Raw genomic sequence first — 15668 nt, 5'->3', positions numbered from 1 at the left:
ATTTATGTTTCAAACTGAGGCAGAGGAATGAACAACAATTCAACATGAAACTGATTTCCTGTCAGCGTTTATCATTAAGCCCAGTAATGTTTTGTTTACAGTGAAGTTTAGCAGAAACCGTCTGATTTGATAACAGTTAGTTTCTCAGAGACATGAACTGAACATGCAACTCCGTCCAAACTGTGAACACACTCTATAAAATGAGGTGGACACTTTAACTTACAATTATTTAGTTAATCCAACAATTTAAGCTAACACACTAATGTAAAACACAGCAGAGTGCTCTATTGTTTTATTGAGTGTCTGATCCAGAGAGATCTGAATATTAGGAATAGATCCAGACTGTGGTGAAGTCAGGGTGAACCAGAATGAAGACGACCAGAATGAGGGAACATTTTGTACCAACTGTTTATGTAGTTTATACAGTAAATTAAAGTATACCAGTTACTCATATAATGTAGATTTAATGGAGCTCAGCAGTGATGAGTCCATCAGTTTCTGTCACGTCTGTCAGGTGTCACTTCAAACCTGGATTAAAATATTCTGCTCTAATAGCAGAATATTTTAATCCAGGTTTGGGATTTGTGAAACTTCACTAAAGCTTAGATTACTATTCATACTTGTTCAATGCAGTTTTTTTCAAATTCAAATTCAATTCTAATTCAAAACCACTTTATTAATCACAATGCGAAGTTAAATGCTGGCGTAACTCATTAATTCTTCCAAGAGTTATTGTAGATGGTGATGGCTGTTGGAAGGAAAGATATTCTTCAGCAGTTTGTTATGTCAAGATTCACAAATCAGAAAAAACGTTTCACGAATCCCAAACATGGTTTTAAATATTCTACTATTAAAGCAGAATAATCCAGTCCAGGTTTAGAAGAGTCTAGGTGTTGTAGTTTTTAAACTAGAGTTGATTAAAGATGAGGAAAGTAGTGAAAAATTAGGTGGAATCGCCCTTTAGCCATTTCCCGAATCAGAAGCTAGAATTGGAAACCAGCTTCAGCTTCATATCAGGCTATTCCAGTAACTAAAAGCAGCACCGCCTAAACATGTAGGTAGCAGTTTCACCAAATTATCATTAGTGGTATCAGGATCAATACGGCAAGCCGTATTAACATACATTTGGTTTGGCCGCCCTTACATTCCAGATATCTCAAATTGTTTTATGACTAGACGTTTTAGCGATTTAAGATATCTCTAATTATATCTTGACTAGTCAAAATGATGTCAGATTTACCATTGATTTGTATGGAGACATCAAATCAAGATATCTACAATAAATTACTGACTATCTGAAATACACATTTAAGATATCTACAATTAAATTATGACTAGTCATAAAGTAAATTCAAGATATCTCAATTTTAGTTTTGACTAGTCATAATTCTAACTAAAGGTATCTCGAATGACAACATAATTCAAGATATTGTAAATGTATTTTTGGACAGGAGAAATGTATTTTTGTCTAGTGAAAACTAAATTATAGATATCTTGAATTATAATTTTAACTAGTCAAAATTCCTTTTAGGATATCTTTGAATGAATTAGAGATATCTTGAATTACTCAGCTTTTCTATTCAAGATATCTTAAATTAACATGCTGACTAGTCAGAATGACATTACTGATATCTTTAATATTTATTCTGTATAGTCAAAACGTCAAACATCCCTGACTTACGTAGCATTTTGAACGTTTATTAAAACAATGAAAAAATGAAAAAGGATGTTTGAAAATGCACAACTTTCATGTTGAAAATAGTTTGACAATAGCAATTTTAGCTTTTCAAATCTGTTTTTAAGTGCATTCAGTTTGTCGGAAATTAATAAACAGGAAATTCTTTGCAGATTTGAGAAGCAGTCTTATAGTTGATGAAGTTTTGCATTCTCCGCATATCCAATATTGCTGAGCTCTTTCTACGTTGTGGCATTTACTGACAATTTTGTGCAGGAAACATAAAATTCTGCAGGCAACTGTTTGGACAGTACAGAGGGTCTTCCATGCAATTCATAATAATTCATATCTAAAATTGTAATTTTGACTAGTCATAAGTTCAAGATATTTAAATTGTTATTACGGATGTGTCCAGTCAATTGACGGATCTAGTGTCGTAATTTGAGATATCTTGAAAGGAATTTTGATTCGTCAAAATGTAATTGAAGATATCTTGAATTATTATTCTTACTAGTCAGAATGTAAATGCAGATATCTTAAACTACCATTGCGGATAGTCAGAATGTAGTTTTGTCTAGTCAAAATGCATTTTAGATATCTAGAATGTACGGATAGTCAGACGAAACCAAATTTATATTAAAATGGCTTGCCACAGTTACGACTAGTTGTAAAATGAAAAGGTAGCCAGTAGAAAGTGAGAAGAAAGAGGGAGGGAAAAAAGTCTTCAGCAGCCGCTGAGAAGCTGTGCTGTAAGGAGGAAGTGCTCTTCAGGAGGAGCTAAAGTGCTATTTCCTCCATTTGAAGAAACGGTAGTGATGCAGATAAAGGAGGGAAAACTAACCGAGTAAGTTTCTTATATTTTATGTTGGTTCATTGTTTAATTTAGATAGTAGGATAAAACGTTTTACTTAAGTACGTTTCTTGTGAATAAGTGTAAAACACAATAATTAAGTCCTAAATCTGTATGCAGTATACAGTGAAACCTTGCTATAACAGAACGCAACCCCTGCAAAGAAGAAGGTTCACTGTATCTCTAATAATAACTTTAAACCTCTGTAAGTTGTTTTCCGGTTTGAACCACTCTGGTATCTGAATGTTTTATGTTTCTACTGTCAGTATTAAGCGCGTTTATCCAACTTTTCTCCACTTCACCTCAGACAAGCATGTGGTGGTTCAACAGAAGAAATAAATAAATAAGTCATTCATTTTGTGTGGTGACTATCTGTCCAAAATCTCAAATTCAAAAATCAAAAAACTTAAAACTTAAACGTGATCAAAACAAAAAGTGAATTCAATTCAAATAGTCACTGATGCACCGTGGGTTCTGGCTTACGCAGTATAAAAGGTCAAAAAGGGTCAAAATGCAGTTCTTTCTTTGTTTTATTTCACTGTTCAGACAAAAGAGGTTACAGGTTTCACAGGATTTTGCTACTTCTGTTCTGATTCCTCAACCTGTTCTTTTACCGATTGACTGACAACTGATGACAAACTTGCTGACTGTGACTGAAACTGCGACTGGTTAAAAAGACCTTATGACTACACACATGCATAATGATCTACCTAAGACCTACCTATTTATACCGTGAAACACCCACATCCCAAACTGAAATTGACTAATTAAGTGAATCACTAGCCAAAACCCTACTCTAAATAACAAATTAAAAAAAACAAATAAACTAAATCTAAATTCTAAGATTTAACTGAAAATGGAGAAATAGCTCCTACATTTTGAGTGTTTATTATGAAAAACATTATGTCAGATATTGTAATTATTGTCTTTACATTTAACAATAAGGTGAAAATGTAAAGATAAATCTTTCTGCTTTCAAAAGTTTTTAAAGCAGGAAGGTGAAATAGAAACTGCGATAGAAAAGCTGCTTTGATCAACGAGTCTGCAAAGACGAAATGTGTTTCATATTCCACAGTCAGAAAATGTTTCATTTGTTTATCCAGGTGTAATTTATAACAAAGCTATTTCTGAAAATATAAGAGTAGAAACACTGAAGAATGACAAAGGTTCAGAAACAGGAAGCTGATCTCCTGGGGGTGGAGTTAAACACGTGACTCCACCCAAAGCTCAATGTGCAATTTGTTTCCTCCCAACAGTTTTACTAAATCTAAAATGTCAGGCTCCAAAATAATTGAATATACCCATTCAACACAGTCATAATTCATTGAGTGGAGATAAATGTGTGTTGAGACATTAAATTAACGTTTTCTCAGCAACAACTATGTTCATATTTTCTTTATATTACATTGTAGAAATAAATAAGAGCACATTTTTTAAAAAATTTTGTTAAATAGTTTTTGTCACTAATTCCAGAAGGTGAAGCTAACATACATTATATAGATTCACACAGAGTCAAATATTCTAAGCCTTTAGTTTTTACAACATTTCTTATGGTTTACAGATAATAAACCCAACATCCAGTGTCTCTGGAAATGTTAATATTGTAGAATATATTGTAAAATATTAGAAAATCATGGTGTAACACTAATCAGTGAATTACCTCTAAATGGTTTCTCAGTCTGAGACTATTTAGAAGACTGCAGATTGAACATGTTGACTCTACATAATGAAATGTTTACTTATATTGAACACTTGTCCCCATGCAAGGAAGAAAGAAAAGTTATTGTGTAAGAAGCTGGTTGTTCAGAGTGTTTATCAAAAGTTGAGTGGAAGGAAAAGCTGTGCTAAATTACGTTGCAACAGGGATAACTGCATCCTTATTAAAAAGCCCACTGACAATTTTCAAGGAGTTTCACAAGGAGGAAGGAGAAACCTGAGGCTGGATTCAGAGCAGACTCAGTTCACTCAGATGAATCCTAGTTACAAGCATTTTACCTGGACTGAGGAGAAGTCCTGCTTTCAGATGAAAGGAAAGTTTGTATTTAATTCTTATATCAAGACCCCTGAGTCTCCAGAGTGAAACTATTTTGAAATGAACAGATTTCTCAGAAATCTGATTTCTCTGTTTAGCATAAATTGAGGCAATTTTCTAATTGACTGTAAATTATAATCAACGTTACAAGAAGGTTTACAGAAAACAACTCTGTGTGATGAATCTATATAAAATGTATCTAACAGTGAAACTGACAAGCAATGCTGTACTTGTACATTGTTTGTCATTGACTTAATATTCTTTTCATTATTTAGCAATAAAAAAAGCAAAACTTACTCACTGGTGTGTTTTTCTTCATGATTATAACAAACTGATTTCACCCAGAAAAAGTTTTATAATAAAAGGTTCAGCAGCTGCAGAGAAAGAAAACATGTCCTGTTGACTGAGAGTTGCTGTATGAGCTTATAACCACAAGGTGGCAGTAATGATCTCTTTCTACACCTTCAGGTGTCAAACTCTAGTCCTCCAGGGCCGCTGTCCTGCAGGTTTTAGATGTGCTACGGGTACAAAACACTAGAATGAAATGGCTTCATTACCTCCTCCTTGTGCAGATCAGTTCTCCAGAACCTTAATGACCTGATTATTCTACTCAGGTGCAGCAGCGACACATTTAAAAGTTGCAGGACAGCGGCCCTTGAGGACTAGAGTTTGACACCCCTGTTCTACACCATAGGTCCAGTTGTTCCTTGTATTGATGTTCTGCTGCCTCTCCTCCTCTTCCTCTCTCAGGATGAAGATGATCTCCAGGATCCTGCTGCTCCTCATCCTCAGCTCATGTCTCTGTGGTCAGTCTCCATCTTGTCTTTGTGACAGAAAGCTCTCTAGATGGAGCTGAAAGACTCCCATGTTCCAGTTCTCAGTGTGTCTGCTCCTCTCTTTCCCTCTCTGTCTCCTCAGCAGCAACATTTGTAGTGAATGTGAAACAGAGCAGCTATCAGGCAGAGGAGAACCACAGCATCACTCTGGAGTGGACCTTCACCACCAAGACTCAGGGATCCTGGAAGAATCTGTTCATCATCTGTGATTTTAGATCATCAGTAAAGTCAGGGGTAACAATATATGTTCATCATGATGGTGATGAGTTTCCAGAGTCTCAGCATGAACAGTTTTCAGGACGAGTCCAGATTGACAAAGACGTCCTCAGAGAAGGACGAATCAGATTCCATGTGTCCAGACTGAGGACTGAAGACTCTGGTCTGTATCTGTGTGACGTGAAAACTGAAGATGGATCCAGTAATGCAGAATGTCGACTCAACGTTACTGGTGAGTTATTTGGTCAGTTTTTTTTTACTTTCTTTGAACTTTTTAGGTCTTTGTTGAGTATAAATAGAAACTGTTAATTAGTGAAATGCTTTAGCCTCTCTTTATTAAAGCTTATGTTTGATCACATCTCTAAGCACTAGAGGTCAGTAAGTTGACCTCACCATAGAGTGGTGATTCTAGATCAAATTCACCTGGGAAGTCAGCTGATCTAATAGATGAAAACTGTGATTCTATCACAATACTGCTGAAGACAAAAGTTCAACATCTTAATTTTATTTCATTATTAAAGTGAAACTGTGAAGGTAAAACATTTAATTGGTTCAAGGAATAAATTAGTTACAGTTTCTGTGCCAGCATATATCATCATCAGAAACATATTTAGCTATGAGGGTTCTGACCCTCTCGGTCCATTACCTCGGGCCAGCTCTGGTTAGAGGACCCAGAAATTGTAGTCCAGTCCAGAACTACTTTTTTGTGTGGAGTACCTCAAGGGTCAGTACTGAGACCAGTTTTATTTAATTTGTATATAAATGACATAAGCAAAATGTCTAATGTATTAAATTTGTGTAATTTGTTGACGACACAAATATTCTAGTCTCTGGTGAAAACTTACAACTTCTTTCCATAGAAATCAGTAAATTAAAGAAATGGTTTGACAATAACAAATTATCACTAAATTTGGACAAGACTAAAATCATGGTTTTTGGAAATTGCTACAAAAATACTAAAATTCAAGTTCAGATAGAGGCTGTAACTCTAGACAGGCTTTATGTTAATAAGTTTCTCAGTGTAATAATAGATGACAAAGTCAGTTGGAAATATCATATTAAACATTTACAGAATAAACTAAGCAGGAGCAAATCAATCCTGGCTAAAGCTAGACATGTTCTGAATAACAGAATAATATAATGTAGAGTTATTCTATATAACTCTCTGATTTTGCCATATTTAACATATTGTTCAGAGGTGTGGGGAATTATTGCAAAAGCTCTTTACAGCCACTAAATATCCTACAGAAACGAGCCGTTAGAATCATCCATAATGTTGGTTATTATGAGCAAACAAACCCGTTAGTATTAAAATCTAGAATCCTTACATTTGAAGAGCTTTAATTTAAAATGACTCAAATCATGTTTAAGGCATCTGTTGCCCACTCAAACAATAGTGATGTCGAGACATGCGGTGGTTGTAAATTTTCTTTAGTTTCATTTTTTACTGAAAATACAAACAACATTCATAAATCCGACGTGAGTCAAACTATGGCTGCTATGTTCTACTGAGCTTCTTCAGCACAGAAACTTAGGACCCAAGGCTGCCCTAAGCGCCTGTTCAAAACTGATCCCTTTCTAAACTCTTTTCACTCTCAGCCAGAATAATTACCAACATATATATGAATGTTCAGCTTAACATGGACAATGAAACACAGAGCTTTATAATAGCAAAACAAAATATTCATAGGAAAGAAAATAGAATCATATTTTAATGGAAGAGGGTTTTGGGGGATTCCTTGGTCTAAAGTCCCCAGCAACTGGTCCCTCACACATCTAATAAAGTTCAGCCTGAGCTCATAGAGAGCCTGTTTTCTGAAAGAGATGGGGATATTACCGGTACTTAAGGGGAAACGCAAACTTAAGGATTTGTAGAAAAACGTTTTTATTTCAATTCATGGGGTAAAGTTATGAACAAGTTAAATGAGGAGTTAAAACAAAGTCTAAATTTATTACAATTTAAAAGTAAATAAGTAGGTCATGTTCACAAGATGTAGAAATATGAGAGAGAGTTAGCACTAATGTGTACATTGAGGCTGAAACATATGAATGTGTGGCTATGGATGTTTGGATTTAGACATATCTAAACCCAAATAAAAATTAATTAACCTGTTTATTTTTTTAATGTATTTATTAATGAGGATCCATCTGAAAATATTGTATGATATTTTGGGGTAGAAGTTCATAAGTTTCTTATTTCTTCCTACTCCTTTTCAAGCAAGTTAAGATTTCTGTGGTACAACAAAGAAATCTTAACATTTCAAATAAAGATTTAAAGGAAATAGCAAGTTTACTTTGTAAAAGTGCATAAAATAATCTTTATTGTTGTATTACTGCTAAATTTCATGCTATGAGTTTCATGCTATAGTTTTTGTGTTTGCGCTCGTTTTGTGCATCTCATCAATCTTTACTCAAGTAGAAGTAAAAATTAACTGTCCAAGAAATGTATTAAGCTTTAATTAAGTAAAAGTAAAACAGTATTTTGTAACAAGGCGACTAAAGTACCAAGTTACTGTCCACCTGATTTTAATATTTTTAAAGTGTCATCAGACAGACAAGAATATGAGGCCATGTTCAAATGTATATATTAAGTATTGAGTATTTTAAAGAAAAAAGCCTTTTATACTAATGCAGGCTTAAGGCCTTTAGGTCTGTCTGTTGTGTTTTTGGTTAAAACATGTTTGTTTTTCATTTAGTGAAGTTACTCAAAGGGTGGAGTAGCAAGACATTTTACTCAAATAAAAGTAAATAGCATGATAGAGTAAAACTACATCCAAAGGTATTTTGTCCCCCAAAGATTTTTACCCATTTTTGGTGGAATATGTAAAATTTTAGTGGTGACATTTTTCCACCAAATGGGTGAAAAAATGAGGCCAAACATAAACTTTGATTAATTGTTAATTAAAGTCAAGAGCTTTTGTCTTCTGCATGTTTTATGACTTGATAGAAATCAAGTTATTCAGACACTTAAACCACATTAAGCTATGAATGCTGGGGATGCACTTCCTATAGTCCACTGGTGAAACTGGAATCCATCAGGTGTCTGTCTGTGGGAAGTCGTGACAGTAGCACCACAGGCAGCACCGATCTGTAGTGGGTTGGTGCGATCCTTATTGTTACAGAAACAGTTTATCCACCGTCATCGATAGTCATGCTAACTAGCTGAGCTTTCATATCAAGCATCCCTGTGGTGAACCAGCTGTAACAAAGCAGAGAGGAAGTAGGAGGGTTTGTGCAGCATATACATAAAGTGATTGTTAGCGCTATAACCTTCCTCATGGCTCTGATTGGTTGTTTCTGACAGAACAGTGTATTTCTGCAGATCGTAGTAGGACCATAGAGCAGTGGAGCTGGATGTTTTCACAGAGTGTCTCATGTTATGCTGTCAGGACATAGTGATAGTTTTTAGAAATAAGATGTTTCTTTTTTTTTTTTAGAAAAAAACATCTTATATCTCTAATATGATTAAATAATTTAATTATAAAAGGATTTAAACCAACTGAAAAGTTTGAATAACTGAATAAAATACATTCATCAACAAATAACAAGAATCCTTGATAATTTAAGTTAATTTAAGACAAACCAGATAAATGTATTGATGTCTATAACACTCAATGTAATTCCTCAACAGGTAAAAATGGAGCCCAAGGCAACTTGACTGGTCCTGGAGGTAAATATGTTTAACTAGATAACCAGTGGTTACTGGAACTCTGACTTAGTTTTAGACTTTCTTTGTTACCTGCAGTGATTTTGGCTCTTTGGGTTGAATATTTGTCTTCCAGCTTTTCCTATTGTCACATGTTGATGTGCAGTTGGGCAAAGCAGATAAATCCTAAATACCTTTTGATCTGCATATTGGTGTATAACTGTGTGTGTGTGTGTGTGTGTGTGTGTGTGTGTGCGTGGGTGTGTGTGTGTGTGTGTGTGTGTGTGTGCGTGTGTGTGTGTGTGTGTGTGTGGTGCAGTAAATCTTGACCCCTGAATGATGAGGTGACTGTTGGTTCACAACTTTTATCTCATTAATAAAACAAAAATATGCAAAATTGAATTCAAAATATTCAAAAGCAGAATTTTAAAAACCTGTTTTTTTGTAACAGGACCTGATCCTGGAGTTACTGTTGGTGTTGGTGTTTTAGCACTCATCATCCTCATCTTCATCATAATCTATGTTGTACGTCGCCACAGAGTTAAAAAATGTAAGTCAGTCATTGTCTTTGTAAGTCTTGCAGGATTTTGGTGAATTAATGATTCTCTCCATAAATGCATATTTCCAATTGATAGAAATTATAGTTTTTAATAGTTTTCAAAAACTGATCTGAAGCTGAAGAGAAGTAAAACTCAGAAACATGGAGCTGTCTGGATAAACATGTATAAGAAAAGTTTTGCAGTTTTCACATATTTATCAATATCTGTTGGTGTTTGTCTGAAAAGAAAAGAAAATCAAGAAACCAAATTATTATGAGTAACTTTTTTCTCTTTTAGGTCTTTGTTGTTTATTGTAGCCTTTCTGCCTGCCCAGGTTGATGAAACATTTTTACCAGACAAAAACTGTTAAGGAGAATTAAATATTGTCACTCATTTATATTGTTAAGCTAAATATTCACTGTTGTTTACTTTCTGTTGTGTACAGTTTTCCATGCTGGAACAACAAGTCTCAAAACGACAATGGGAGAAATGATGAAGGTATGGAAATGGAACAATTTATAATAATTAACTTATATTAATTATTTACTTTTTTATTTTCCTGCTCATTGATAAACTAAGCAGGACTGCAGTCACTGAACATCACAGCTGAGCATCAAACCAGGAAACTGAACTTCCTTGTTGGTGACTGAATCTGACTGACTAGATAATTTGATGTAGCAGCAATGAACTGGTGACCTGACTGGTTTACTCATGGCTCACCAGCTTTCCCACTGACCTGAACAGTGATATGCAGGTTTAGACCAGAGGTGACCAACCTGTGGCCCCGGATCTGGACAACACTAAAGAAAAACAGCCAAGAATCAAGAAAACAAAATCCAACAACATTCATTCATAAAATGCTATAAATAAATCTATTAAAAATTGCAAACACATAACTCAGATTTTCTCTTCTTTGTTGTGTTTTCTTCAACAGAGAAGCTTATAGCCAATTAAAACATGTTTAATATTATAATTACATCAGACCAATTAAAAAAAGAAACTAGAGCTTAATGAAAGACGTCTCTTCTACCTTAATGAAAGTTTTATTTAAAAGGTTCTTTTAATCTGACAAGCCTCATCTGAATATACATTACATATTCAATTTAATATGACTATGTTTACATTTTTATTTTAATATGCTTTGGTTTCTGGATTGTCTTATTTTTGTCAACAAGCATCTGGAAACAAATGAAAGACAAATAATTTTAGAAAAAGTCAAAACTTTACTGCTTTACTTTATTTGTTGCTGATTGATGATAATTTTCTTTTGAAAAACTAAAAATGACAGAATTCTGTTTTTATTCAAGCCATCTTAATAATAATGTTACTTTGGGATATCAAACAATCAGAAGATGATTTTATTGAAAACATTTTGTTTTGTGTTTCATAGATCACAAAGAAAATGGCAAAGATTTGAAGCTGAACTAATATCTTTTCGGGACCTGGAACAACCAAACCAAAGTGTCTGAATTCATCATTCTGACCTGAAATCTCCTTCATATCACTTGTTGGTATAAAAACTGTTACATGTATCGAACTGTGAATAATAATGAAAAAAACTGTCTGACTTAAACCCAAAAGCAAATCTTCATATTAGATCAAAGATTTAATAATCTTTTCTTGAGATAAAAAAAGGATGAAGAATCATGTAAATTAAAAAAGAACATTTTATGTCCATAACTGTTTCTGTAGTTTAGAGTCTCTTACTCAGCTTTTGAAAACTGATTTTTCTTGAAAAGTATTTTTTAATACATGCAAAAGTTGACAGACTTGATCTCCAGCTTGTTCCTACAAAAGGTTTTTAATTTAATTTCTGTCAGTGAATCTTATTTTTAATGCTCACACTCTTTTTACATAACCAAATATTTATGGATGTTATTATGACCTGCTGTCTAGTTTTTCAGTTTTTTAAAATCTTCTAGTTGGAAGTTGTTCATTTGTCCTAGACACTATTGTTAGAGCCATAAATAGGAAATATTTAAGTTATTTGTATGATGATTTGTTTTTTATTTTATTATATTTAGTAAGAAGACTGATATTTGTTCAGGCCATTTTTATTGTGAAATTTAGATTTATTTTGAAAGGCTTGCTTCTTGTCAGGCCATATATTGTATTAGAAAAACTTGACGGATTACCAAGACATGGAGCAATACAGTTTTGACCGTGTAATCTGTGTATATTTTGGAAAAGGAAAAAGAGAAATTGTAAAACTGATGTATCGTCATTTTTGTATTTGCATTTTTTCGTTACTTTTTACTGATAAAGATTTTTTGTTAAATTCACGGTTTGCACGCGTCCTTTACTGCCAGTGTCTAAGGAATGACACAGATATTTATCTGTTGCCATAACAACTATTAAACTGTTGTTGTCACAAGAAATATGTAAAAGTCAAACAACAAGTTATTATGATTACTATTAACATTATTCAAAGTGCTAAACAATAAGGAGCTCAAATGGAAAATGGAAAAAACATTCTCTCCAGATGTTTTTCCTCTGGTTTTAGGAGTTTTGAAAAGGTCAGTGTCTTAAGATGGGAGAACATGAGGTAGAACATAAAGCTGCAGAAGATTAGAAAACTTTAAGTTTTGTAAATGAGCAGCAAAACATTAAAGTCTGTTTGAACCTAAAGCAACCGGTGAAAAGATTACAGAAGTAGAAATGTGAGCATATTTCCTGGTTTTGGTAAAATGCAAGCAGCCACGTTTTGGACCATCTGCAGATCCGTAAAACTTTTCCTCAGTAACCCAGAAAACAGAGAATTGCAGGAGTCAATGCATGAAGACACTAATGGGTGGATATGAACCCTGCATTTTTAAATGATAAAACTTTTAAATTCACCTAAAAACATTTAAGTTTAGAGATGGTCAAAGCCTTGTTACCTCTTAAATGAGAAGGATCGAACCACAAACCCAAATTATTTACCTTATCCATACATATTATGACATAGTCGTCAATTTTTATAGTAAAATTTTGCAATTTATTTATTTACTTTGAATGAAAGTCTTGAAAAAACATCTGAGATGTTGATGCTTTCCAACATTCATCATCCAACACTAAATACAAACATAACAATCTTTCTACTAAACCGACAGCAGAAACTCACATCAGATAAATATGTGACTGTTTCTAGCCTGAAAACAAAAAACAGGGCAGCTCTGTGATGAGGGACAAATCCTCTAATAGAGGCAGAAAAAATGTTTCTTTCTGTTTTATCACAAATATTCTGACAGAATGTTTGTTTCTGACTTCAGGTCCAGGTTATGCATAACAGGAGGATGTTCACAGCAGCTTTATTTTATCTTTACAATATCATAAGAATCTACAGAATTGTGAAATGTGCAAAGACCTGATGCTGCAGTGACTGGTTAAAAATCACAGAATAAAAAATCAGCAGCAGATCTGTAATTTGAATACAGTTTAGAATTAGAGAAAATTCTGAATGTCATAAAAGAAAAGAAAAGAGGATGTAATAAACCTCTACAGTATTTCTGCAGACTGATGTAAAACCAAGACAAAAGCACCGCAGCACATATTCAGTCATATTATTCTCATAGGTTATAATCCACATCTTATTTATGATTGTTTTGTCATGAGGAGGTTAGTAACTAAAGGTCATTACAAGGTCAGAGTTTTGCATCCATCATATAGTAACGTGTTTCCATTACACACAGGCTGATCTCCTCCATGTCACGATGCATTGATGCAGTAATTTATACTAGAGCTACATGTTTAAAACAAACATCTAGTGTTAAAAAAAGTAAATTTTATGTTTTAATACTTTTTAGTTGAAAGGTTCAAGTCTTTGTTTAATTTAACTTGAGCAGAAAAACCAGTTTGTAACCTGAAAGTTAAACCTTCATGTTGCTAAAATAAACACCTCCTTCCTGTTTCCAGTCATGAGTGAATCTGATGCAACAATGTTTGTGTTCAGATTAGAGCAAAAACATTGCAGATAATAACTTCATCTACTGGACTTTCCTCACTCACAACGAAGCCTCAGTCACTGTCTGATCGTCTCTCCTGCTGAAAATATTAATAATCACAGTGAGGAGAATCGGCTCAATACTCCACTACAAAGTAAGTATCTGAAACTAATATATCAGTTTTACAGTCTGTGTCTTTATATTTTTAATTTTAAATTGTCATACACTCTTATTGTTTACAAGCAGTGACTGATTCAATATCACTTTATTTTTTAATTTAAAATAGATTTAAAGTTTATAAAGTTGCTGCTATTTCTGTTTAGTAGAAAACAAACCTGGTTATTTTCAGATGCTTCTTTTTATATTTTTATGAATTGAGTTTTTAACAAACAAGATTTTTTGACACAAATACTGAAAGAAGTTTTTACATCTTAACAGAAATTACTTCTGTATGTTTTAAAAAGAAAATTAGGATGGAAATGTGTAAATAAAAGCTGAGCTTACAAAGAATTTAAGCTTTTAGTTTTCTTTAAGCGCTCTACGAAAATGTTCTTTGTTTACACAGGCATTCAGTTTTTTAAGTTTAATGTCTCTGAGAGAAGATCATTTTTATGTTGACTGAAGCATTTTTTAAAACAAAAGTTAAACTGAATCAGGTTTAAAGTTCAGAAATGTTCTGGTGTCATTTCAGGTCATTTCCTGAGAGAGATGAATCCAGAGAAACAGCTTCAGTCACACATCTTTTTCTGTTTTGGTTCACGTAGGCCTGTCACGATAAACGGTAAATCAATTAATCGTTCGATAAATTAAAACTATCGACGTCATTTTAATTATCGGCATTATAGTCTCTTCCGGCCTTTTTCTCTTTCTGTTGATGACACCGAATGAAAAAAGGCTCTGCTCCGGTGCTCTCCACTGACCCTCCCTTCCTCATTTCATTAGTGTAAAGCCTTCAAGTTGTTGGATTTCACCTGAGAAAATTAATGCCACATTTTACAGGTTTAATATAAAAAACTGTCAGAAATGCAAAGCAGCAAATGAAATCACTTAATATGTGGAACAGAAGTGTTGAAAAATCATCTTTGAATAAGTTCAAAGTCATCATTAAATAGATCCACCTCTGAACATATTTAAACCTGATTGGTCCCAGCAAATTCACTAGAAGTTCAGAGAAATATCAGATGAATAATTTTCACTTTTTGCTCCTCAGGCCTCAGTAAACATGAGAAATGTTATGAGAAGACAAGCCTGAACAAGTGCAGTAAATGTAGTCGTGTGAAGCAACACATAAATGAAACTCCTCTGCTTCTCCATGGAGATTATTTTGTCTCAATCTCAACTATCAGACAAGCTAACTAAGAAATATTTTACAAATGGTTTCTCAACAGAAATTTCATGCATATTTTTAGTTTAATAACTCTGTACAGTTTAGACATTCAATAAATTATTACTGACACTAATAGACGTGATTGTTTAACAGAAGAAAAAGAAAACTAAAAAACTGTTTCGCTGAATTTCCAGATTTCACTAATTGTTTAAACATCAAGAATTATAACATTTTATAACATTATAACTGATTTAACTCAGAAGAGTCAATAATCTGAAACATCTTCTGTTTTACTGCTGCTGTGTTTATTTATCACCACAAGGTGGCAGTAATGATCCGTTTCAACATGAATCTTTTCTCGTTTGTCTTTCCGTATTAAACAGAAAGACAAAAGTATATTATTGTTGAAGACGCAATGAAGAAATGTTTGAGTAAACAAATATCTGGTTTGATTTTAAAGGTTAAGTTTGAATGTAACTGTTACAACTTTCCTCTGAAAACTGTGGATAGTTTTATTTATGTTTTCTAAACTCTTTGCTAATTGAAGCTTAAATGTTGTACATAGTTGTAAATAAATGTCAACACATTATAAACAAGACAGCATATTTTTTGTTAAATTACGGA

At 33.5% G+C, this 15668-nt stretch overlaps 1 protein-coding gene across 2 annotated transcripts; it reads left to right on the top strand.

Moving 5' to 3' along the window:
* Window positions 1-2440: 2440 nt before the first annotated feature.
* LOC111611213 lies at window positions 2441-12009 on the top strand. 2 transcript variants are annotated; one of them, XM_023347088.1, is made up of 7 exons: window positions 2441-2519; window positions 5308-5363; window positions 5479-5841; window positions 9241-9279; window positions 9707-9805; window positions 10240-10292; window positions 11185-12009. In XM_023347088.1, the coding sequence occupies exons 1-7, from the start codon at window positions 2491-2493 to the stop codon at window positions 11209-11211; spliced, it is 666 nt and encodes a 221-aa protein (XP_023202856.1). In that variant the 5' UTR covers window positions 2441-2490; the 3' UTR covers window positions 11212-12009. The 2 variants fall into 2 exon arrangements, with proteins under 2 accessions (XP_023202856.1, XP_023202855.1); XM_023347087.1 differs by having other exon boundaries at window positions 5476-5841.
* Window positions 12010-15668: the final 3659 nt, after the last annotated feature.

Source organism: Xiphophorus maculatus, chromosome 14 (assembly GCF_002775205.1).
Source record: "Xiphophorus maculatus strain JP 163 A chromosome 14, X_maculatus-5.0-male, whole genome shotgun sequence".
NCBI classification, from domain to species: domain Eukaryota; kingdom Metazoa; phylum Chordata; class Actinopteri; order Cyprinodontiformes; family Poeciliidae; genus Xiphophorus; species Xiphophorus maculatus.
Note: the sequence above shows the minus strand (reverse complement) of the source record. Positions and strands in the feature narration are given on the sequence as shown.